We start from the raw sequence: 26,430 nt of genomic DNA, 5'->3' as shown, positions 1-26,430 counted from the left end.
CCGGGCATTACTCACAAGTTCCGGGGGAGCCTTGGGATATTTAGTCTCTTTTGGACATTTAGCTTATTATAGGAACTATGCCAGAGAAAGTAAAATCTCTGCCATTTCTTTTTGGGTGGGTTTGGTTTTTTTTTTTTGGTGGGGGGAGGCGTTATGCTAGAAACCTTCTGCTGAAGCCCTCATTAACCCTGGCATGCCACAGCACCCGCCGCAGGAAAGCGGAGCAAGCCCATGCTTTTTAGACCACATGGCAAAGAGGAATCTCAAAGTGCCTGAAGTTACACTCGAAAGCGTCTCTAATGGGATGCAGCAATAGGTACGCGCACTGTCCCTGTAACTACTGACACTGACATCACTGCAGCTACGTAGCTTATACGAACCTTAACTTCTAAGCCTGCATTTAAGCACTAGTTGAAAGAAAGTATACGATGCTGTCTTTATTAGAAGCATAAAACGGCTAACAGGCAAACGCTCATCTTCAAAGAGAGATCTTTTAAGGGATTTTAAAATCTTTAACAGAATAGATCTTCATGTGAAAGATACACTGATGACGTATTCAGCTGTACATGTTTAATTATGAATCATTATATTGCTTTTTTCCTTCCTTTTATTGTGACCTTCAAAGAAGTCAACTTCCGAGTACTCTGGAAGAGTTTTCAACTAAAAGATGAAAAATAACGTTAATGAACGGAGAGAGAAGCACTGTTTTTCTTATTATCAGTCTGTACTGGCGGAATACGGGCTGTCAAAAAGTACCGAAAGGGTTAAGCGTTACTGACAACCGCGAGGCATTCTTTACTTGATGTTTTGCTTAACAGCGTTAGCATTTAAATAGTATTCACTAAGCTTTGAAGTTAACACCTCCCAGTGTTGCAAGGTGATGGCTGAGGGGGAGGAGTGGGAGTTTGCATCCTTGCGGCTGCTATTGTTAGGCAGAACTGAGGCGGTTTATATTTGCAAGCCCAGATGAAGTACATTACTGGCCAATTTACACCAGTTTGGTCAACAAATACCAATCTTCAAAAGATAAAGAGCAGACGCTGGAGAGCTGGGGGGGCACCTACAGTCCAAAGTAAAGTCAAAGGTGCCAGCGGCACCTTTTGTTTAAAAAAGTAAAAGTCCATTGAAAAAGAAAAAATGAACAAACCCTGGCAGCACTGAGTAAAAGGCTCTAAAGCTGTCCAGGTTTCACATTATCTCACCGCTTGTATTAAAGAGTAAGGTCTAGAACCAGTGCCATTTTAATGCTTTTTAAATCAGTCATTTGGGGAAATTCCTTAAGGACATCTCGTGTGTCAGCAGGATCTCTGAAAGAACATTTAGGCTAACAAGATAACACAGGCAAAATATGCCTTGTACAGGACAAGGTTTTGACCTGCACAACCTGCTGTTTCTTTAGGGCAATGTAATACTTCTTTTTAATTATATACAGAGCAACTAGGACATTTTTGGTATTGCGTGCATCACTGGAGAGTCTAGCAAACAAAAATTACAGGAAGTCTCCCGAGTCACCAGAAAATAATCGAGGGCAAACGAGTCAGAAGTTTTGCAAGCGACTGCATAAAGATTCAGGGTGAAGCCAACTCAGACCCTTATCTGCAATGCCTGTGAAGTAAACCCAGCAATAAAATGTCTGCGAAATACCCTCTGGCTCCTCGCTGTCAGGTGAAGGATCTGACTGGCTTAATGAAGAACCCTTCATGCCTGGAAGGATCTTCTGGGGCAGGAGCCGAGACTGCAGCCTGCAAGTTCACTGCAACACCGCCAACGCTGTGGCCTGACAGGAACACCGAGGTCAAGGTTGGAGGGAAATTTCACTAGATGTGAGGCAGTTTTGGTCTGGAAGCTGCTTAGCTATGGATGCTCACGGCGACATTCAGATTTGTCTGGATCGGGACGCAGACAGACCCGTGCACAGGCCCTTGACTACACTGGGAACACACCAGCGTGCACCACAGCACAAAACCGGACACTAAAAAAAACTGCGAGAAGAGAGATTCATCCTGAAGAAAAACATTTTCTTAATCATGCTAGAGAATTAAGACTAAAGCACTAGACTTTATCACACTAGAGCAAATCAAGACTCCTTAACTTCTTAATGAGTTCATCCAGACAGTTTTTTTTTTAAGGAAAACCAGCTTATAAATTAACTTCATGCCTTTAGTCATGGACTTAACTTTCTCTGATTGTCTCCATAAAGACAAGCCTTGCATTTGGCAACTGGACCAGGACAGCCACACATTTTCCATTTTGTGGCTGTAAAACCCTGCTGCAAAGTCAGTAGAAAGCGATTTAACTGGATTAAATACAGAGTCAAAGATTAAAGTGTCAAAAGACGTAGACCCACACAGAAAGAGAGTCATATTTTCAACCATGGGCGCGCAGGAAAAAAAGGACTTGCAGATTACCTTCTCAGTACCCCGTTTCTTTTCTCGAGGCTGGTTAAGCTTAGCTTGTCTGTCCACTAAAATCTTCTGCCAGTAACGTTGCTCATGATCACCTTGAAATACAAATTAACATTACAGTACATGAATAAAAGTATAACTCGAGTGGATGCAGTGTTTTCAGCTGGGATGAGGAGGAATATTTTCTAAGATAAACACACATGAAAATACCTGTGAGGGAAACCTAACAAGCATCTCCCCATCAGTCTGAAATTTCATAGCGAGACAAGGCACACGGCGTCGCACCACCTGACCAACACACACCCAGGTGAACAAAGGACAGAAAAACCTCTGTCCAAAGAAGCTTAAAGCCAACATCGAGGTCTCCGTTCTGTGTGAGCTGGACAGGACCTGAATCAAAGCCCCTGTGCATTTTATTAACTTTTCGGACTGGATTGCCAGGGTATCTGTAAGTTTTCCTGAGCAAGGAGTTTTACAAACTCAACAAGAAGAACCGAGGAAATATGCAACCACCACTGTCTATATGTAATCAGCAGAAGGAGCTCGGTTTTAGCTAAAGTTTTGCCATAGCGCTTGGAGGCCCTCTGATTTACTGACGTACTCAACCTCTTGACTAATTTTAAACAACTATCAAACAGGAAAAAAAAGTAATTACTGTAAGAATGACCAAGATTATTTTGTTTCAGCGCAGCCATTGTTAGAAGCTAACTCTGGGGACTTTACGGGCAGTTAGGAATACTTTAACATGGGGAAGAGTATGAGAGGAAATAATTTTGCAGCTTTTTTCAGCCGCTGTTTTGCAGTAAGCAGCAGTTTGCCGCTGTTTCCTCTGGTTTGTGCTGTAACTATCACGATGGGAATCTTCTGATGTAACGTTGCATGGTCTCATGGGAAATCTTCAGTTACAGGGAAGTTTCCAAGTGAATCTTGGAAAAGGTTCCCGCAAAAGTTATGGAATTAATAATTCTGAGAACCAATCTTGCATACTTTTTTACCAACATTATTTATAGATTCAATCACAGTAACAACTAAACATTACCCTAGGTATTTCATTTCTTGTCGGATGAAAAGCTGAAAACATTTAGTCAAAGTCAAGTTCTAAGAAGTAAAATACTACTGGGAAAGCTTTAGTCCCCGCAGTAGGGAGCATTAAAGATTCCATATTCTCTGTATTCACCTTATGCCACCAAGCAAAGCTGAAATCCGTACTGTGAGTCACTTCTGCATTCTTCAGAAAGCCTTTCCATTCTCATTTCAATGAACCGGTTCGGAAAACAAGAAACCTTAAGACTATGAATGGAACACTCCTACAACGTCTGCTTACTCCCAATCTACTACTACGCTCTTTTATATAAGGGTACAAAACCAGAGACATACACACAGAGCACACAGCTGTAAAATGCTGTATTTCAAGTTGTGCCTGGATCTCTGGAACACAGAACACTCTGGAGACAAATCTATCTCCAAAAGACATTAGCAGCATTCAGTGAGTCTCAAACTTTAATTAACTTTGATACTACCAAGGTTAATGCTTCCATTATAGCTCTTCCTTCTGCAATCCTTAATTGACTTTTATGAGGGTTTACATCCCTGCATGCACGGAACTGGGCCCTAAGTGAGGGTCTGTGCAGGAGTGTGGTAAAATATTTAAATACACAGATGAGAGAATCTCATTCAGATTGTTTTACCTGTGGGGTTTGGTGTTTTTTTTTGTTTTTTTTTTTTTTTTTTTTTTTTTTTTTTTTTTGCATATTTGGGATTTTTAGCGCATGTCAAGAATTCAAAAATTTCATGACTACCGCAACAAAGTTTGAGAGCCTTTCTCCCTCCCCCCTTCTTCCACCCCCCAAAATTCCATAAAGAGGTTTCTCTACACTTGGAAGACTAGACCAATCTAATACAAGTTACGAATTAAGAACAGCAGAGTAACTTCAGAAAAAAAATAAATAACACAGATAAGGATAAAGTTCCAAAGAAAACCAGTAAAAAATTTTAGTGTAAATACAATTTAAAAGTGGCAGTACTCAGGCATAAGTTATTCAACTTCCTGAAAAAAAGAAAGATTAATTAGAAGGCAAGTGCTAAAACCACCCTAAGTGTATCCATGCTGTTACATCCTTGTCCTGTTATTTCACACGTAGGTTCAGTATTTTCAAGAAAATCTTCATTTAAAGTTATTTTGCGTCATCGGAATGTTATATTCATAAAGCTGAAATACGAATTAAGCTCTATAGTCCATTGCCACAGAAAGTGACGTATGTAAATAAATCCCAAAAGAACATAATTAAGTTGATAAAGGCAAGCAAAATCATTACTTTGCTCTGAACAGTGGCATAAAAATCCTTACTGTTTTACCAATTTCACTGCAATAGCAAAATGAGAAGACTCTAAGGAAAAAAAGAAAGCAGTCTTTTCCCTAAGTTATGGAAATATATCCATAAAGCTACCATGCGATACAATCTTCTCCACAGTACTTAAGTCTTCTCCTGTACTGCTATTAAAAAAAAGAAGTCTTACCCGTGAGAACTTCTAATTTCCAGTTGTTTTTGATCTGTATTTCTTTGTATGATTTCACGACAATCTGTGCATCCTCAGGAGTGTTAAAACGGACATGACATTCCGTGTCTCCCTCCAGCATGTCAACATAGGCAACGTCAGCCAGCACTGCTAAAGCATCCTGTCAAAGCATGTGAGAGAACACAGACCATAAACCAGACTTTAAAAAAAGAATATAAAAAGAGTGACTTTTTGACCACCCGATTTGTAGGTCAGTGACATTTTCAAAAAGGTCACAAAGTAGAAGGCAGTGACTGAACTTTTTGATTTAATCAATGAATCTCTTGTCAAATCGTTTTGAGTTAAGATATTTTTCTAAGAAGGTTATATCTGAATTCTGATTTATAAGCCTACAACATCTATCTCTCTCTCATCCTGCCCTCCAAGAACAATTTAAAGCAGTAATCCCTGAAGATGTTATTGTTTCACATTAGACTAATTTTACTAATGGAGCACCAGTAGGTATCCATTTATTTCAATACTGTATCTGAATGGACTTTTTTTTAAAAAAAAAAAAAATTATTTGTGCACTGTAACATTGATATACGTCGGTCCAACGGAAAAATATCTAACTTCATTCTACGCATGAATTATATAGTAGCAAGTTCATTCGTGGCAGATTATTTGAGACCCGATGAATAGTAGTAAAACAACCCTTTCTATCTTTCTGGAGTGACCTCTGCCTGGAAATTCTCACTAACAGCTGAAGGAAGAAGAGTCACACACGCTCTTTCAGATGAAGTACTTCACTTGTAATACCTGCTGTTAGGGAAATTAACTAAGACCACACATTCCTAGTCAATTTTGTTCACAGCAGGCAGCTCAAGGAAGATGCTTCTATTCAAGAACGACACACTGCTTTTAACCCTCCACTACCACGGACAGCCTTAAAACAAAGCTTAAGTGCCAGTACTGCCGAGATCATTCAAGAGCCAAGCAAAGCTACTTTCCACTCTTCATTCTGGTATCCCAAAGTCACGCTTACGTGGAAAACTACAACACCCCGAACAGTTTACTGGAGTGGGCAAGTGTCATGATCTGAGAAGCGCCTTAATAGCAAAATATCAACGCAGTGAAGTAAAAAATTAAAATGTCAAAACTACTCTGCAAAGATCTTTCCAGAGCGCGGCAGTAATTAAGAGCGACAGAATCAGAAATCAAGATCCAACCTGGAAGTTAAGGGAAAAAAACCTAGATGCATTGCTTTGCGGCAGTGTTTGCTGCAGCCGTGACAGTCCGGACAGTCCGGGACCACAGGCAAAGCGAGGTTTTTGTCAGAGAGTTACGCCTTTCCTAAAAGTCACCAGTAGGGCCAGAAATACCCAGGAAGCACCAAGCACAGTTTGCAGCTTCCACCGTTGACCTGCAGAAGAGCCGGTGCACTATAAAGATTATTTTCCTTCCAACTACAGTTGGATTCTGCAATTACACGTCTCTCTCACACCTTTTCCTCATTTCTTTGCTAACATATTGTGAAATATTTTGCCTATGTGCATACCATGGGAAACAAAGATATGATTAATAGCAGCAAAGGACGCCCCAATCTTATTTTGTCCACCTTTACTTTCATAAAGCGTTAGTTTTCCCTAAAACACTTCCCTGAAACTAAATGAAAAGCGTAACTGCAGCCAAAGGGGCCCTCAAAAAAAACGTTGCAGCGACAACTGCGACATTCTCCCGGTGTCTCCAGCACTCAGACAACTGCCTACAAATACACCTAGGCCGATAAGACTGATTAAGTTGAAACCTTCTCATCAGTTTGTTTTCAGTGATCCAGACGTCTCTCATCTTGCTTAGATTTATGCACACGCTAAACTTCAAACGCTTGCAAGGGGCCAGTGACTTCAAATGGGCCACTCGGCTATAAATACAGATAATTTGATAAGTCATCTCAGAACTCGCATTTTGAATCATTCTCTCATTGTCCTCCACGGTCTAAACATTTATTCCAACGTTGAGTTAAAGCTGTTTAAATTCTTTCCAGTTGTTATTCATCCAAAAGTGCAATTTGTGAAAGAAGAAGTCCCGTGTCCCGTTCACAGAAAATTCAGTATCTGGAAAAAGCCTGTTATTTCCTTTGGAAAACTTTTAATATTTCCATTTCACAGGATGCAGCTTAAAACTGCTACTTTCCTTGACAGAAATATTCTACTTAACATACGTAACTTTTATATCATGATGTTAAAAAAAAAACATTTAAATTATCCTAAAGACTTTTAAATCGAGAAAAATAAAGAGCACTTAACCATAGGGAGGGAAGAATAAAAAAATGGGTGAATGAATTACTGGACAAGATCTAGGTGCTGTCACTCTCACTGAACTGGAGTTTTTGTAATTGAGAATCTTTTTTACTGAAAAAGAGACAATTGTTTCTTCATGCAGAGGGCATTTTCTTGCCCCCAGATTCCTGTTAATGGTAAAGCCCCCCAGTATACTAGTACAGATGTCTTGATCCGAACACTGCCAGAATGACTGGCACCATGACAAATACAGAACAGCGCACCCGCTTTGTCTTCAACTTCCCTTTTTAAACTGGAAAGGGCTACTCATCCTCTAGAGCATCATTTATTTTTGTCATTATTTTCGTTATAAACTTGACATTGCTTGAAGCGCTCTAAAGGCTAAGTTTTTGCTTTGAAACATGCTTTTTACCCTATTTCGCCGTGGTAAAACCTGCCATTAACAGGTACTAGAGAAGAATCTGTACACAGCTCCTGGCCAAACAAATAAAAAAAGAAATCGGGAGGACCCGTTTAAATGGGATTCCATATTCAAACATTTGGGGGGCACTGTAAGAGGAAAGGCTAACAGCTACCCTGAGGTTACAAAGGCATTACCTTGATCTGCTTCCTGCCCGGCAGGGGCTCAGCGCTAATGATCTTCACAATTACTCCACTCACGAACTGGGGCCCCATTGTGGCTGGACAATTTGAAGAGAGGAGGTGGGGGGGGGGTGACACGAAAAGGAAAAGGAAAAAAATTTTACATTTATTACTCTGACACACTAAAGATGCTATGAAAGCACATAAACAACGTCACGCACACAAGAAATGAAACAGAGGGCATGAAACGCTGCTAATGCGGATTAAGTATTTTTTTTTTTCTTTAAATCTAGGATCAAGACTGTTCACAAGGTAAAGTCAACGTGAGTAAAAAAAAAGTGAAAAAGAAAATAGGTCCAAGAAAAGAGCCTTAGAGAAGTTTTTACAGCCTACATGGCCTTCCCATAAGAATATTTTATATTCTATTGATTACCATTAACAGTTGAGCGAACCCTCAGTTCTGGAGTAATTATAAATAAGCAGACAGGCATCGGAATGCCAGGTATTAGTGAAGTTAGTGAAGAGAAGTACAGAGGATCCAGACCAAAAAAGAGCAATTCTGTCTCTGAAAAATGTAGAAATTTAACTAAGAGGACATAATTACAAAGCTCCTTTTAACCATAAAGCTGATAAAACCCAACTGCAAGCCATTTTTGAACGCCATAGAGAAATTGTTTTGTAAATTGCTCCAGGTATAGTTAAACCTTCAAACCAGGCCAAGTTACAGCATCAAAAAAAGTCGATTCTTTATTTACTTCTCTGAGGCACTTATAATTACAATTACCTAAAAAGATCCTTAAGCTCAAGTGCTGTTGGAATATGCTGAAATTACTTGTTTAGTCTTTACTTACAAAATTCCTTAGTCCCAAATCTAGCTAAATGAGGGGAGTTTGCTTTTAATAATATTTGACATTCGGAGAAAGCTCCAGCATTCAAGAAAATAAAACCATTTTGCAGCGTTTCTAGAGGACCACCGTCTTAAACCACTTATGTTTGTGCACTAGAATCATGAAGAAAACACGACAAAAAACCATCACAAACAGGATTACGTTTGTCATTTTCAGACTGAGGCTTTTTCTCCGCACAAGTTTCCGTTTCCATCTCTCCCACAGGCTCAGGTTTGATTTGAGACATGGTTTTCTTCAAGGAGGCCATGCTGGCTTTCTGAAGGGCCAAATATTCTTGCTTCAAATCCAGCCATTCGGTCCTATAAGCGGCAACGCAGGTGTAAGATGTCAGTCGTAAACACGAAAATAACGCTTAGAAAACTCAACGGTAACTTAAGACAAAACAGTTTACCAACAGCTTAAGCTGAACTTGGGGAGCAGCGCAGCCCATTCTTACCATTAGACATCTCCCCGCACTTGGGTCAAATTAAGGCTTGTCAATACCTGCATTTTTATTTTTGTTTTGCTTTTGCTTTTAATATTCCAGGCGAGTTCCAACAAGATCAACCTACCATACAAATCGGACGGCTCCCCAATTTGTTTTCCATATTTAGAAAGCACATAGGACAGCCTGGTAAACTGTGTTTTCTACTGGAACTACACGCAGTACAGGCACTAAATTCAGCGTTAATTCAGAGACAGTGAACTCTGAAATCCCTGAATTAGTTCAGTGAACCCGCTCCTGTGTTACTATTTTAACATTCAGTCATTTATTTTCTAGAAAAATCATTGATGGAAAATCAGCAACTGGTTAAACTCACCAAAAACCTACTGAGATAAGAACATTCCTTACTATTCAAATGCATTTTGGTTAAAAAATACCACCACATGGAAGCAATTTATATATTTACATACATTTAACATGGAGATGTTTCTGCAAACAGCTAGAGCTTTGCTCCACAGAAACACAATGCCTGTAGTGCCACTGTGAGAACGACTCATTGTTACCCTAATCTGTGCTATCAAACAAGCTGATAGAGGATTTTTAAAGAGGAGGATATCTTGTGGTAATGGTTTTAGCTGTTAACATTGACAACTGTGTACTTCAAAAAAAGCATCCAGACTCACCCAGGATCATACATTCTCAACAGAGCAAAGACATTAAAATAACAAAAGACCCACGTAATGATTCTTAGAGATAAAAAGGCAACACCATTCCACAGCAAGGTATGGTATAAATACAGCTCAAGGAGGTACTCCTTAACTTGACTCCAAGGAAGAGAAGACCATGGGGAATGAGTCAGGCAAGTATTCACAATGCTTATACTCTTACAAAACTTTTTTCCCCTCGTTTCACTATAGCTAACAGAAATTTAAAACTATTTCTCCGTATTTGATTCAGTAGTCTCGGAACCTGCGTGGAAGAGGACAAGCATCGTTGATAACTCCCGTTTTTTGTGGACCCCTTTTACTTTAACATGGAGGTGCTTTCTGTGATTTTATAAAAGTAAGTGCTTCCATGTTTTAGTAGAGGTGAATCCTGATCGCAATACTGAAACACCATCCAGGATTTTTCTTTTTTCTGCGCTTCAGTTGCAAGATTTTTTGATTCCGGGAAAAGAAAAATGAAGCATTTTGGCTGTAGCAGATAAAGGCATGCTTCTCCAACAAGGACCAAAAGCATCAAGTATTACTGAAGAAGAGACGACTTTTCGGTGGCCTGTATGTTAAATTATTTTCAGCTATTTTTGTTTTTTTAAAGGACCCCCTTTGCTTTAACATGGAGGTACCTGCTGCCTAAAAAAAGTAAGTGCTTCCATGTTTCAGTGGCGGTGGATCCTAAATGTCTTAAACAAGTTCCTAAAAATTAGCTAAAGCTGAAAGAAGCCTACTTACAGAGCTCTGTATACCATGGGGTGTTGGGGTTTTTTGCTGTTGTGTTTGGGGCTTCTGTTTGGTTTTGGTGTTTGGTTTTTTCCTTTTTTTTGTTTTTGGGGTTTTTGTTTTTGTTTGTTTGTTTGTTTTTTTTAAAGTTACTATTTAGTGTCGCCACTTAAGGACCCCCACAACTTAAATGTGGATGTACTTGCTTTGTTCCTGAATAGTAAGTGCTTCCATGTTTTAGTGGTGGTGAATCCTTTTGTCTTAACTCAAGGGACTTGCCTCCTTCTAGGAAATATATCGAAACGGATACAAAAAAGCGCATTGCACAATTTTGCATCGCGGTATTGGCACAAGATGGCAAGGACCCCCTCTACTTTAACATGGAGGTACTTGCTGGATGCCTAAAAAGTAAGTGCTTCCATGTTTTAGTTGTGGTGACTCCTAAGAGCCCAACAGCGAGAGACATGGAATATTTTTGTTAAACTTTTGGAATGGCATGACTTCATCTACGTATCAACTACTGAAGAACTACTGTAGGTATTGTAAGTCGGGCTGGAAAACTCCGGTATTTGAACCTACAGGCTAATACTGTTGCTAATATGCAACTCTGTGGAATAAAAATTGGAATTGCACTTTAGCAATGGTGATGGACTGTAAGACATACAAAGATTTAAACTGAATTAAAACATTACGAAGGCTGGAATCAATGAAATCCCCATGCACGAGCCTGTTAAGAAAGAAAAATTAAATAAAGTGTGCAGAACTTGTGGCTTTCATCAAAAAGTTTCCTGGAACTAACAAAATTCAATACAGCTACATACTCCCGTAAATACTTAAAACTCCAAACACTCAAAATATGTAAAAACCAAGGTACCACATACTTCCAAATGCCCCAGGTTTGGAGAAAGGCAAAGAGTTGGCTAGCTAAAGTAAATAGCTACCATTAGGGAAAAAAGCCGCTACTACTGCTTTTTGCAATTGAAACCACAAAAAATAAGAAATTGAAGCTCAGATTGCCCATTTTGCCAAGGCCACCGAGCCTGTACCTGGACTGGAGGCGGTGGATAAATCAAATGTTAAGCCTTGATCTCACACAGGAGCTGTAAATCAGCTTTGCCCCCCACCCGCCCCCACTAGCGTTACACTTAAAAATGTTTCATAATATAAGAAAGGTAAACCCCTTTTAAGGCCACGTGTCTTGTTCTAGACCACCACTACACAGGCAGAATTATTCCACATCGGTTCCCAGTACTGAGGAAAAAAAAAATAAATCAATTTGCTTAGTGAAACTATGGAAAAAGCGATGCTCTCGTGCAACAAAAAGGCTACGAAGCAACTAAACAATAAATACCTCCCCATCTACCAGGTAGCATAAACTAGTCACGTAAGATCGGTTTCATAACGTACTTGGAGAGCACTCTGAGTGGAATGACTTCTTCACCCATTTTGTGTCTTTCTTTGTGCTTTTTCTTATGTTTCCTTTTTGATTTTGAAAGGGATGTGTCTTTTTTATCTTTGTCATCTTCTGCAGAAACGTCTATGTTAAAAGTCCAAAAGAAAAATGTTTAGTTTTAATATGACAGATACTTAAAGATACGGTAGATATTATGTAATAAAGCCTGAATGAATATTTCCATAAAATGACACAGTATTATACAAAATAGTTTAACGAACATCACAAAAATCAGAGGGTACTACCTATTTCTAGTCCATTTTCTCAACTACCTGAGTTTAGTCTCTAATCGCGGATTGTCAACCAAAATGTGATTTCAATGCAGCATTTAATCCTATCGACTGCTTTTTTTCCTTATCTCATGTAAGAAACCGTGATCATCAGCTTTTCCTTTTGTATTTCAGTCTTACTTATCTCGATTCTTATACTGTCACCATTTGCCTAGGCTGACTGTTTAATCCATACGTTACTTCAGTGAGCTTCTATTAACTTCTCTGTGTACTATTTTTACTTCTGATGAGATTTACCTGCTTTGGTGTTGAAAGTTCTTCCCTATTCTCCATGCAGTTTATCTCCCTGGAATGACTCGTGACCAGGTTTTAACTTAACTGCAGGGAACACCACATATTCCTAAACAGACCTTGTTAAGCCTTCACCATTTCAACCGTTTTTCACCTACTGACCCAAGCAGAACAACCTTTTCCCAGTTAAATTTTAAGTCTTTCCAAAAGAAAATTCATCGTCTGAATCTTTCAGCGGCACTTGAAAGGTTTACTCAATAATCATTAAGCCAATTAATAAACCTATCAGCCTCCAAAAGTCAGTTCAGTAATGCATTTGTATGACACTTGATACGTTTCATTTGGCTTCGCAACCCCCTATTTACTTAACTTCGGCTGCTACAAATACCATTTCAACTGCAAAGACCGCAGTTTCTTTAGTTCTAGCTTTTCTCCTTATCTAGACTTTTTCCCGCCTGCCGTTTGATTTAATTCATGCTTATGAATCATGAAAGTACTAAAAAGACACGCAGCAAACTTTACCATTGGAATCCTTCGGAGCTTCTGTTGTTTCTTCTTTTACAGGACGAACTTCATCCTTTTGAACAGTTTTCTTGACTTTGGGGGTTGATGTCTCACCGTCTCCAGAGCTGGTTCTTTTTCTCTTCCCCGGCCTGCTTTCCCAAGGTCCCTCTGAGCTTTCTGTTCTGTCCCACTTTCTCTTCTCTCTCCTCGAGGGCTGCCTGTGAGTCTCAGTTCCCTCCATTTCTGAGCACTCTGATGAAGTCCTATGTCTTTTTGACTTGGGTGCTTGCTCTGTTGTAGCGTTCGTGTTCGATTCCTTCGTCTCTACAGCTGCCTGCGCGTTGCTCTCTTTCTTGATTTTGGATTTCTTTTTTTTCTTCTTTTTCTTCTCTTCTGTATAAAAAATACAATATTTAAAACTGCCGATGATTAAAAACTAGGTTAGATTAACTGACCTAAGTAAACAATCACGATACCGCAAGTCATGATAATCTGGGATGTTAAATGAAATGCCTGTCTCTGCCATCTCTAACTACTGGACACATGCGATACATTATCCCAAAGGTCTTCCAAGGCGTTTTAAGCAGAAGAGAGAAAAAAGACAGATAAGACACTCAGCCCCACAAAGTGAGAAAGACCTCCGGGTCACGAGGGCAGCTTGACTACAGGACTCCCAAAATACTTACTCTCAAATTAAAAAGAAAGGAGCTAGACTGCGCCTTAACAAGTGTCCATTTTGTTATGTCATCCCTTACTTGTCTTTGAGAAGAGATACCTTCCTCCTTTCAGGCCAAACACCAAAGCTAAGAAAATCAAAAGAGACCGCCGATTTGTATTCTGAGAATAAAGAGATACTCGGCCCAATGAATCTATCACGCTATGTAATGAACAACTAGCCTCCTAAATTAAAGAATGTCAACCGATCTGGAAAAAATAATTTTATGTTCAATACTGTCTACTTGCTTCAAAGTTGCCATAAGCAGGATGAAGCAGTAAAGTAGCTTAAGTGGGTTTAAAAAGCAAGTTTTTCCTTTGATTATTTTTTCCTGTCCTAAAAGTTACTGGTATAACAAAGAATTAGTGACAATAGTGAGGAATATAACACGATTCATCGTTAAACTTACAAAAAAGACAGGAAGGTGTCTATAAAGCCTGGGAAATTGTATTACGTTATCAGAAATGAGGAAAAATGTTTCAGTGATCAAAATTACAATATAATCTTGTGATGCTGCTGTGTAAGTTATAGTAAATAGTATTTATTGGAAACACGCTCAGCTGTGAATTCAGGATTCATTTCTCAGCGATATCCTCCAGTTTTTTTTACCGGTAGCTATCAATCACGTAAGTAGAATTGCAAATACGCTGTAAAACGTTAATTTCACTCTGCTGAAATAGCAAGAGTTCCAAAAAGGAAGAAAGGCAAAAAGAAAAATCCACTGTTTTCATAGTTCTCTCACAGAAAATTACAGCAGAGAGAACACCACGAGGTTTGCTCTGAAACAAGTCAGATGATCACAAGCTCATCCGAACAGCACTAACGTTTAATTCTGCTCTTACGTCTGTATCTTTTCTTTCAATACTAAATATTTTTAAAGCAATCTGTGTCAAGTTTGTCTTCTTCTAATGCTAAATGCTCAGATAATGATTTATTGTACAGACTGAAAGCTGCTCTGCCAGCCTAACAATGACTAATGGTGGCAGCTAGCAACAGAGGGAAAAAAAAGAAATCAAGTTCGTTATCAAGCAGGAAAACAAAAAGGCAGAAGCTTATACATTTTAGTTTTACACTTTCATTTATAAGCCTAGATTGGCCAAAAAACAAACAGCAACATGCATTTTTATCAAGTTTTTAAGAAACGTGAGATTCGGCTGCAGTAACAGCCGATACAGTTCAATATTCTCTCTTCAGAAGTTGAGGCACAGAACAGTTTGTTTCTAGATCCCATTAACTTAATAACACTTACCTACTACGCTGCTGTTACTTGTATTCAGGGTAGGAACAGGCTTATTCTTTACCGTTTTGGGGAAAATCCCAGGTTTCCGTGGTGCTTCTTCTGGCGGATTATTCAAAAACTTAAAAAAAAATAATTAAAATATTAAAATCCACAAGCTTTTACTAAAAAAAATTAATCATATTTGCTTTTTAAAAGAATTCCATCCAAGTTAAAACCAACAATCCCGTATTCGTTCAAGAAAGAGGCAGCCCCTCATGACTCCAGATGTATACATTGTTCTTTCAGTGCTGTGGTTGATTTTATGGGCTTTTTTGTTGTTGTTGTTTGCTTTTTAAATGCAGAGCTTGCTTGATTTTACGTTATACATTAACGTGACATCTTTATGCATCTGTTACCATTATGCTATTCAAAGACAAATGTTTTTAAACTTTCAAATCATATTTAAATACAGAAAATTAAGTACATCCACGCTTGCCTGATGAAACTTAATAGCCATTGTACTGTTACACAGAGATCTCTATTTCCATAAAAGATGCCAAGAGCGGCCAACGAAATTATTCCCAAAATTACCCACTACGTTTCTACTAAGTCTCCAGCTTATTAACAGAATGACACTTTCAAGGAATCGTGGGATTGATTGGAAGTCCTGGGGCAGGAGACGGGAACATAACTCCCGCCAAGTTAAGTTTTTACATTATCTTATTTTAGGAATTTCTTTAAGATTCAGTAGGTGAACTAGTAAAGACTACACCATCCAGATCACAGAGTGACAATCGGGAAGAATGTTAACGGGCCAGAGGCACCATTTACTCACCTCAATAGCTTTCTCTGCTTGTTCTTTAGTTTCAAATTCAACAAAAGCAAATCCCTTTGGATCGCCAGTAGTTTTATACCGGGGTATACTGATGTAAACTACGTTACCACACTTCCCAAACACCCGCTCAATCCAGCTGTGATTGACATTTTTGGGAAGCAGCTCCTAAAAAAAAAATCAAAGAAAGAAATGTCATTTTTCTCACTATTGTATTACCATCATATCAGATTGTTTACTATATCTTTTAATTTAAAAAAAGCTGTCATAACAAAATATTTAGGTTTGATGTGACAACGTTGAGAAACTTTTTTAGTTTCAGTAATTATTCTTGTCAAGAGGTCATGGTATTCAGGCAGTAAAAACAGTGATCTGAGAATGGATCTCTAATCATTCATATACGTCTAACAAATACATTCTAATTTAGATGTTTATCTTTGTCCTGTGACAGATATCAAGACCTCACCTGCAGCTGTATCTTTCCAACATGAAATAGCTTTGTAAATTTAAAGCCTTCAAGCAAACATAATTCTGCATTGTCTCAAATGATCCACTGCAAAGACGCAAGGACTTTATTTATTTTAAAAAAATTGTTGGCAATCCAGGTGTCACAGAAAGAATTCTCGTAGGTCGGTAAAGAGTCACTACTCAAACTGATAAGTTCCTGTCGGTAGCTGACATTTTAAAGCTTAGCAGTTAGCACTTAAGGCCTAGTTGATGAGATGCGGCAGAAACTTTCAGCCAGCTTCTTGAACAATAAAACTGTCTGGTATTTTATTTCTAACAACTCCTTAATATAGCAACATATTTTAGCGGCTTGTAGACATCATGTCTCAGTTCCTAGGTATTTCCCTTCACCAATCAAAGAGAAATTCTGTCATATCAATTTCAAAATAGACCCAACTGAGCACCATTAAAAACCCTATTCTCAAAGTCACGCCTAAACAAGTGAGAGGCAGCAATACTTCATTTTTTTTTTTTTCATAGCAGTTACTGCACTAAAAGGTTTTCCTTGTAGGAAAACATTATTTACCACATTCAGGTAGAAAACTATTGTTGCCCGCCTGAGAAAAACGTTTCATTATGGTTTTAGTAGGAACTTGAAAAGTCAATTACTTGAAGCTTTAAAAATATTATGGGATCAGTACAAAGTAACAGTCTACATCAAAGTGTAGCTTATGTTCAAGCATATAAAAAAAGTCACTAACCTTATTTCAGAGATATTTAATGATAACTCCCACTAAATGAAATTATATTGTAAAAAATATAAATTTATGAAGTTAGTATTCCTTAAAGGAACGCACCTTTAAGTCTCAATTCAGACATAAATCTTTGACTTCCTGCATAAATTCAGAAAACATGCTACTGTTGGAGACAATCCTTCGCAGGGGAGGCTTTAACTGTAACCTTTGTATTAATCTTTCTGTCTCTTCCTACTCCAGAATGAAATGAAACTTACCAACACCAACTACTTCCGCTCCCCCCGCCATTGCTACCTATCGCTCATTTAACACGGCCTAACATTTCTGTAATTGCAGTATAAAAGGCATATTCACAACCTAGTCTTCAAAAAGGAAAAAACCCCATCCTCTGATATCAGTAAGAGGAGGTAATGGGTTGCTACATATTCTCTAAATAAGTTCTCTATGAATTCCGTAACTTACCAAAACATACCAGTTATCTATTTTGGTCTTACAAAAAAAGCTTAAAAATTAAAAGCATTTAGCTATGTGTACACTATATAGCTCATTACGTTTGGAATATTAAAAGCATTTAGCTATGGGTAGACTATATAGCTCATTACATTTGGAATATCTTTTCCAAAAATGATATAGACAAAGTATTTGAGAAGTTCTAAGCAGTCCCTGTAACCGTGTTAGGGAAATACTATCACTGGCACACATCATACTTAAAAAAAACCAATGAATAACCTTTTCTGGGCTTTTGATGCAATGATGAGAGTATTCCAGCTTCTCTTTATCTGGATGGGCTGGCATTTGGGGCATGATTATTATCTACCTTCATCACAGAAAGCTTGATGTCTGCTTGAAATCGCTAATTTGTTTGCTACAGGTATACACCTACGTTAGCCACGGAAAGTTTGCTTTAGAGACAAAGGGAATTCCACACTGGCTTCAGTCCTATTTAGAAATTGCACAGGGTTTTAAATAAGTGACAGTCCAACTATCAGATCTCTTTCCACGCTACCGCTTCAGCGGTTCAACATGATAATCAATATGACACATCTGAAACACCATGTTGAAATGCAGAGTTTTTCCAGCAGTACAAGCTATTTTCATTTAAATTAATTAATCACTCCAGTATCAAGGTAGCCACAGGATACTGTGCTATTAGGAGGACTTTTTTTTAAAGCCTCCTAAAAATAAGACTGGCTCATTTCAGCACATTCTGCTTTTACAAGAACCATGTTTGTGTGTTACACAACCAGAGGCACTTGCAGTAACAGATTTCGTAATCAGACTGTACTTTCTAAAGTACCCCTGACAATATTACAAACCCGGCCAGATACTGTTTGATAAAACTAGCAAAGTTATTATAAAGCTTTGACTACATTATTGTAATCTGTAAATATTTCTTGGTAGCAGTGTTACTCCTCTAACGGCACGGACTAGAAAAGCCCAGTGAAAGCAGTAATAGCTAAACGAAAGCGCGCCCTTTCTTACCAGCACGTGAAGCAGCTCATTGCTCAGCATTTACAATGATTTAAGCTGGTAAAAGAAATCGGCGCACCAAACTAACCCCTTTCTTGTCACGCTCACTGCCAGCGCTCACCTGCCTTTGCTTAATTTATTTCCCTTAATACACTGCACAAGCAACAGTAGGCAGTCACCTGCCCAGTCCCTCCCTGTGTTACCAAGAATACCGGTGCACAGATACCTTCTGCATACAAAAAATACTTACTGCATCAAACATGTACATTAACCCCACTCTGTGGGCCACAGCATTACAGGTTCAGTACATCTATAACGCACTTCCCTCCCTCACACTGTCCTTTTCTTTTGGAGAAAAAAAAAAAAAAAAAGGACAATCAAATTCTATTAGCTTTTATAATTTATGTAAACATCTTCTGTACTAAATCCATTATCGTTCTCAAAGAAAAACTACTTTCTCATTCTGATAAAACTATATGGCTTCTTTATGTTGTTTTGTTGCTCTTAATACAGAAAATAATACTATGTAATCAGATTGTCATAGACAATGAACAGTGGAGTTTGCACTCAAGGAATTAACAGCAAGAAAGCCAAAAAGCCTCCATAGTTAGAAATAAAGCACGCTGCCAGGCACCAGGCGTATACAAGTACAACCTTACCACGTAGACTGTACGACTATCCACATCCTTTGGTTGCTCACCCAGGGGCTGGCGTCTTCTGATTCTAGTTCCTTCTAAATCCAACTAAAAGTAACAGGAAATTAACATTTTTCATAAGATTATTGCCTACTTCAGTACCACTATCCTTATTTCGCCAGTATCAGCAAATACAAGAGAGTGAAATATTACATACCTCTACAACAGATGAACTTTTAACTGCTCGAGCTATCAATTTTCCATCAGTAGTTAATTTTTTCATTTTGTTGAAAGAAACAAGAAGTGATATGTCAACATCTAAGGATAAAAAAAGGTGCAAATGATGAAGTCAGGGTAATCTAGAAAGCATTAGTTATTTTTTCTAATCTGACGTTAAGGCCGAACCAGTATTTTTGTAAAACAGTCTGCAAGTCATAAGTGCAGTATGTAACCACGCTGCCAAGGATTTACAGAAAATTTTTTACCACCAAAATTAAAGTTTCAAGTAAACCTATGTTTGATTTTCTTTTGTGCCAACCTTTATCAAATGGAATTTTGTTCTTTTACCTCCCCACTGATAACTATTGTCTTTGAAAAGAAAGGAAGAAAACCCCCTTTCTGATGTAGTTTTACAACACAAAAACAATTTGCATTGAAAACATGCCTCTCCTCCAAGTACTCATTAAGTGTTTAACCCAGCCTTCCCAACACAAAAGAGCCACTGCTTGCACTTCAGCTGCCATGAGTCATGCCGCTAAAACCTTGACAGAAAATTACGTAGCGTTATTCTTAATAAAAAAAGATAAAGACATCCAAGCTCTAATATCTCTGGAAAACCTAGCTTAAATTTTATTCCTCTGAAGGCCCCTTTTTTTTTTTTTAAACTGGCTCTAAGTTCAATGTATGTAAAGGACTACACCGACCAGTTAGAAGGTTGGACTTTTCGCAATGCAACTGGACTAATGGTTTACGCTTCAAATAAATATGGACTTATTAAGAAAAGAAAAATAAGTAAACACTGGTGGAAACTGCTTTTTTGATGTTGTTTTGATGGAAAGGGACGACCTCTTTTTACAGACATACCACAGTTGTAGTCCATCCAGCATTACACAGTTAATCAAATAATTATACTGATAGACTGTCTTTACCACGTATCTACTGTTTTTTAAAGCACTAGCATACTAGTCGCTGCAGCTACTGTGTAAATTAATGTCTTCTCCAGAAACTGGCAAATAGTTTCAGAAACAAGCTCAACTTCCCACTCTGAAGTCAAATAAACCACATGAAAAATTGTCTGCAGTAGCCACAGTAGCCCTACATGCAACTACATGATTTCTCACCTATCAAACTTGTGCAGAAAGCACACACACACAAATATCTATAGCTAAACTGCAAATCCAAATGACATTTTAATTTCTGCATATACATACACACCCTACAAGTCAAGTACTGTACCTCCAAGGGCAAAATGCCCCTTGTTTGTTTGCCTGTTCTTAAAAGTATACAAAGTTAAAAAAAGAAAATCAGATCTGCCACACAAGGATTCCTACCCTGGCAAATGCCTCTATATTATGGCTGGCAGGAAAGCAAAGAAAAAGAGAAACACTAAATACAATTTCTAAAAACTAGTGCCAAGCTCTGTCTCCCGAGCCGCTAATCCTATGCTGGTTTCCAGCATGAATCTACCGTCTTCCCCAAGAGCAGGCGTGTACCCCAAAATAACTTCTAACTGACACCAGCAATATAGCGAAGAACAAAGTTAAACATATCTGTTTACTGAAACGTAGTGAATATAAACTTACACCCATCTCTGGACTTTTCTATTTGTTCTCGGAGAAATCTGTCTTTGTGGAGATTAACATCGCCAAACCAGAAATCCACTTGTTTCGCTATATCTGCGAGCACCTGTTTAACCCTTGACCTCTTCTTTTTCTCTCTCTCCTTTTTCTGTTCAGTGCTTTCTTCTTCCATGGCTTTGTCTCTTGCAGTTTCAGTCTCCATTCCTGTCATCCTGTCAACTGAAAGTTAAATATAACCTTTGAGAAAAAATAAAATATTCTCATTTCAAGGACTAAACATTCTTGGTTTATCTTACATTAAAAACGTCGCGCATCCCCTTTGAGACTATGTGCCATTTGTTACTTGTAGCCTAGAAGAGCACAAAGCACACGGAAGATGAGGAAAAGTAGGTCACACAATAACTGTGCGGTGAAGACTAAGCTGGAACTCATGGCACCTAGTACTGCCCTTTAGCCCCAGAGATTCACCGGAAGCAAAACGGTACCAAACTGCAGGCTTTTCATTTAAAATTTGTATTATCGTGTTAATCCAGAGTGCCTTGTGAACAGTCTGTCCTCTCCATCAGACTTCTAACAGCAGCTTCTGAATCTCAGCAGCAGTCGTGGGATTCACAGTTCCAACTGCTTGGAAAATTCTTTAAAGCATTTGTGCAGGTCACAAAGTGTGTTTTAATAATACATAACTTGCCCATTACCAGAAAAGCAAGCTACTTGCTAAAGAGAGCCTACAAAAACTAAATCTAAAAAGCAGACAACTTCCCTCCCAATAAACACATTTTCTTAGACTTGAAAAAAGAAATAATTTGTTCTCCACTGTCCGTATCTCCCAGTACAAACCATTAGAAAGGACACACAAAACACCAGAGCACTATACACTTCAGAAATTACCCTTTTAGGTAGAAGGCAAAGCAGAGAAGAAAAAAAAAAAAAGATGCATTATATAGAAGACTTGTGAAAAGGCTGGAGAAAGGACCATGCTCAGCAGGCACGTATCGTAAATCCAGCGGTTGCAAACAGGTTACACACGGGCACACACACGCAGCGACTGAAGAGCTCGCTGCAAAAATTTATGGTATGACCTCCAAGCAAGACGCACCTATTAATCCTTATAAATAAATACCATGTAAAGATAGACTGAGACACCTAGTTGATATTCATGGCAGATCTGGTAATAGTAAGGTTTGTTTTTACAACTGTCTTTGTTACATCAAAAATGCAAACTACTCGCTCTGTGAATTGCCAAGGCCCTACCAAAGAGCAGGAATTCAAAATCTTCCAATCCCAACTCTGACTATGTTGTAACACATTCTTAGTTGCAAGTCCCTGTGGCAATCGGTATGTGCTACCCTTAAACAGACGCTTTTCCTTTCTTTGGTTAGGGCTTTTTCATCAACTGTCACTGATTTTAACGGCAAACCGAGTTCCGTCAGAACCTCAGAATCAGGCCCCTAGAGATTAGGGACTAATTAGGGGCAAGTGACTTAAATGTACAGATTTGCCTTGAAGAACATAAACAATTTTTAATGCCTCAATCCATCTTTTTTGTTCACAGTTCAATTTGCTGTAGCTAGTCAGCCCTCCACCAGACCTGCTTGTCACCACAGTACTTGATTTTACAGGAGTGAACCAAAGCCATACTGCCAAAAGCAGACACCTTGTGGAAAATGAAATTAACACAAAAATTAAAGTAATTAATGTACCAATCACCACATGAAAGACTTCTCAGCTCTCTGCCAAGGCACCGTACAAGGAAAACGTGACTAGAGCCATCAGAGAGGAAGCCCACCTCTGCAACAGGATGACAAAAATGGAAATGGTCCTCAAATTATTGTGCAAATCAGGCTTCCTTGGCCGGATATCAGTTTCTCTCCCCGCTGTGAGCTGACCATTCAAGATAGCGAAAGGTCAACAATTACCTTGAACAGATAAGCCAGGTAGAACTCCCAACCCAAGCAGAAGTTCAAGCTGCATTCAAGCCCTTCAACAAGATATTCATATTAATAATCAGCAGAACAATATGCTACTTAGCCGAGGGCTACACTGAGTTGCACCATTAAAGGTAGAGCATCATTAAGGGATACTTTTAGTGGCTGAACAGCATTAAATGACCACACTGACATATAATCAATGCGGCTTATGTACAGCAAAGCTTTATTTTAAGAAGCCATCTAAGCGTTTCATGCATTTTGAGTCACTCAGCCTTGGGACTTCTTTCCCAGGAGAGAGGTTCTCATTCAAGCTTAAAGAAAAACAGCTGCAAGCTATACTCTGGGCTTCCCCCCCACACACTTTGTGCTACTTGCTTTAGAAATGAACCTTTGAGAAAATTACTTTGGAGGAGCTTGAAAATACAGAGTCAGAGCAAATGTCAGCCAGAAGCCTATAATTAGAATCTGTATACAATCTTACATTCAGTAGTAAAATACTCACACCTGAGACAACACCAGATTAAAACTCAGGATTTAAGAAAATACTGTTTATAAGTAAGCGTGTTAATAACTCGTAGCACTTGCTTTTTCATTGGTATTCTCTTAATTTGCCATTACTCTTGCAAACCTCAACTCATCAATGAAAGCTGCAATGCCGAGGTATAAGATAGTGCATTTTCATGGACTCGCCAACTCTTACACTGCCAGCCTCACAGCTGCAAGCACTATTCTGATAAACAATTAAAATCAGAAGAAAGCAAAAGCAGGGTCAAAACTTCACTCTGTTAAAGCAAAGCAGCTGCCATCCCTTAGCTGTCCTCAAATTAAGTAAAATCATAGCGTCCCTATGTGGGACAGTGATACCAGGAAAAGGAGGGACAATTAAGCAGCAGGAGGGAACTCAAAGAAAGCTAAGATAATGTAAATCAACATAATACAGGTCCAGACAAATCTGTAGTAACTTACCTATACTCTTTAAAAGGCAAACACTAAACACGTCGGTGCTAACCTGTACACAGCTAAGTTCCAAACCCAACTTCTATTGTTATGAAGATCTAGAAAAACATAATCAAATCTAACTGTAATCTGAGGTCTGGAAGAAACAGTTATAAACTACCCTTTATTCTTTTATATTAAGCATTGATGCAAACGCTTATTTGCTTTGGGCATTTTAAGTAGCAAAATGGAGCAACAGGAGGGTGGGGGGAGGAGAAAGAATCATTCAAAATACTTCTAAATGTTTCCATATAGTCAGTGGCAGCACTTCCTCTTGTGGACATTTACTCCAAAATAAACGTAAGCATTCAGCAAACCTGAAACTACTTTCAAAGACACATTCAGTAGCCTGCCTCGGGTATTCTTACTCTAATATAGACACAGGCAGAGCAGCAGCAGTTTAAGTTCCCATCCTGCCTTGCAACTTCACTCTATGGAAAGCGAGCTAAGAAAAGAGAGAAGTTAGTTCAGGGGGATCAGCGCAGTTTTCTTAACCTGCAACCAGAGAACCTGCTTTTTCCCCACTTTAAGCAAGGAAACCAATACATCATTTTAAACCCCCATTTAAGGCATTCAAGAGATGTTCCAAAACCCACGTGCGCACAAACAGAAAAGGTTTTGCTTCCACGTGACAGCGATGGGCGTTAAGGCTGTTTCCAGACACAGGCAGACCCCACTGCGTCAGTCCTACCATGGTTACCCTTTCCTCTATCATCACAGGAGGCAGAAAGTGCATTTTTAATAAAACACAGGCCCACAGAACAAGACTATGCTTAGATGGATTCAACTATATGAACCCACAGTTCACTGACACCAAGAGGGCAGCCTAGCTCTCTCATTTTAGTCGGTACACGTTCTTCCCTCAGAGCATCTCACCCTCTGGTAAGACAGTTTAACTCTGGGCGGTTTTTCTTATTTTCTAGTCTTTCCCTGCTGCATGAGTGGGTTAAACCAATTCATTAAGGAGCTGAATAAGCAGCAGAACGATGAAGGGAAGCAAGCAGCAGGAATAAGCACTTGGGAGCAGGATAGAGGCGGGTACAAAAGCAAGACATTCTGTTGCCCTATTAGCAGCTGCACACAGACTGGCCCAGAAACACTGGCACAACCGTGGGAGAACTTCATCTTCCTTATCCTTGAAACAAAGGCGAGAAACACCATGTGAAATCGATTTTTTTAGCCCCCACTTGACCTTTGCCAGCGTAGCAACTAGCTAAATCCTAGCTACCAAAAAGGCAGACCGCCATACCTTTGCCAATCGCGCAGGTACTGACCGCTGCAGGTTTCCGCACTGCCGCTGCAACTGCTCACAGACCTTATACGCATAAAATAGCAAAGCAAGGGCTCACGCGCTAGCCCAAGGCCAGCCGCTCCCCATGCTCCCCCTCCTCAAGATGGGACCCTCTCCTCCAACACCAGGTGCCAGGCCTTGACCAAGCCCGAAGGCACCCCGGCCAGAACCACGACCTGCGAGGGCAAAGTCACCACAGAGCCCGAGAGAGACGCCGAGGGCCAGGGGCCGTTCGAACGCCTCGGGAAAAGCGGGCAGTGGGAAGGACGGACACCCAGCCGCCGACCACAAGGGAAGGGAAGAGGAGAACACAACAGGCGAGACCAGGTGAAGGTTAAGGGACGCGAGTAGCGGCACCAAAAGGCGACGCTTTTCCTGAGGCGACGGCTCCTTCCCGCCCACCCTCCGCCTGAGGGGGCCCGGCACGCGCAGCCCCCTCAGCCCAACGGCCGCCGCCTTCGCAAAGCGCATGCGCACGGCACGAATTGGGGGGGCGCAGCGCCCCCTGCCTGCCCCGCCGTCGCGCCGGCCCGTTCCCCCCTCCCCAATCCCGCACCACTGACCTGCCGCCGCCGCCCACGGCGGGGGCACCGGGCCGTACCGTCAGCCTCCCGCAGCGAGACCTACCCCCCTCCCGCCGCCGCCGCCGCCGTCAATCCCGGCGCGACGCGCGGCCCCCGCAGGGAGAAAAGCCCCCGCGGCGCCGCCCGCGCATGCGCAGTGTCGCGCGGGGGGGGAGAGGAGGGAGAGTGTGTGGGCGGGTGCGCGCGCGCGCGCCCGGCGCCGCGCCACGTGACTTCCTCCTGGGCGTCGCGGCGTTCTGACGTCAGGCGGAGCCGCGGCGGGAAGTTCAAAAGGCGGGAGGGGAGCGCGGCGGCGGCGGTCGCTCTCAGCCGTCCTGGGGCAGGTGGGTCGGGCCGGTGCCGTCTGTTGGGCTCCTTAGCCGGAGCGGTAGTCCCTGGGGATCGGGGGTGTCCGGTAGGGGTGGGTGTCTCGGAGGGACGACCTTCTGTCTCTGTGGCGGCCCGCTGTAAGGTAAGGAAGCCCTCGGAGAGGTGGTCTTGGAGCAACCGCCGCCGTCCTGAGGGAAACTTTTACGGTTAACGAGTTAAAAAGGGCTCCCTGGGCTTGTCTCGGCTGCGTGGAGGAAGGGGATGAGGGAGGTCTGTGTGAACGTGTGCTAGCAGCGTTCCTGTTCATCCCTGTTACCGTGGCGTTCTGTATGGAATTGCGCTAGGTGTTGGCAATCGTCCGGCTCCTTTTAGTAACAATTCCGCATCCTTTAAGGACGTGCATTTCCTACATTTCACG

The 26,430-nt window shown here is 40.3% G+C and overlaps 1 protein-coding gene across 2 annotated transcripts in view; it reads right to left on the bottom strand.

Annotated features, from left to right (window-relative positions):
- The window catches only part of LARP7 (La ribonucleoprotein 7, transcriptional regulator), a 28,893-nt gene extending 3,004 nt beyond the window's left edge, over positions 1-25,889 (bottom strand). Inside the window, exons 1-12 of one of the 2 annotated variants that reach the window (XM_063336167.1) lie at positions 25,683-25,889; positions 20,908-21,123; positions 19,323-19,423; positions 19,130-19,213; positions 15,802-15,966; positions 14,997-15,105; positions 13,051-13,425; positions 11,962-12,091; positions 8,833-8,990; positions 7,799-7,881; positions 4,923-5,082; positions 2,409-2,500 (exon numbers count right to left, since the gene is read on the bottom strand). In XM_063336167.1, the coding sequence (XP_063192237.1) occupies positions 2,409-2,500; positions 4,923-5,082; positions 7,799-7,881; positions 8,833-8,990; positions 11,962-12,091; positions 13,051-13,425; positions 14,997-15,105; positions 15,802-15,966; positions 19,130-19,213; positions 19,323-19,423; positions 20,908-21,115 (1,665 nt within the window). In that variant the 5' untranslated portion in view covers positions 21,116-21,123; positions 25,683-25,889. Of the gene's footprint in view, positions 1-2,408; positions 2,501-4,922; positions 5,083-7,798; positions 7,882-8,832; positions 8,991-11,961; positions 12,092-13,050; positions 13,426-14,996; positions 15,106-15,801; positions 15,967-19,129; positions 19,214-19,322; positions 19,424-20,907; positions 21,124-25,077; positions 25,457-25,682 lie in introns of those variants that run through there. The other variant, XM_063336168.1, reaches the window with a different exon arrangement.
- Positions 25,890-26,430: the final 541 nt, after the last annotated feature.

The sequence above is a fragment of the Chroicocephalus ridibundus genome, chromosome 5 (genome assembly GCF_963924245.1).
Source record: "Chroicocephalus ridibundus chromosome 5, bChrRid1.1, whole genome shotgun sequence".
Classification (NCBI taxonomy): Eukaryota; Metazoa; Chordata; class Aves; order Charadriiformes; family Laridae; genus Chroicocephalus; species Chroicocephalus ridibundus.
Note: the sequence above shows the minus strand (reverse complement) of the source record. Positions and strands in the feature narration are given on the sequence as shown.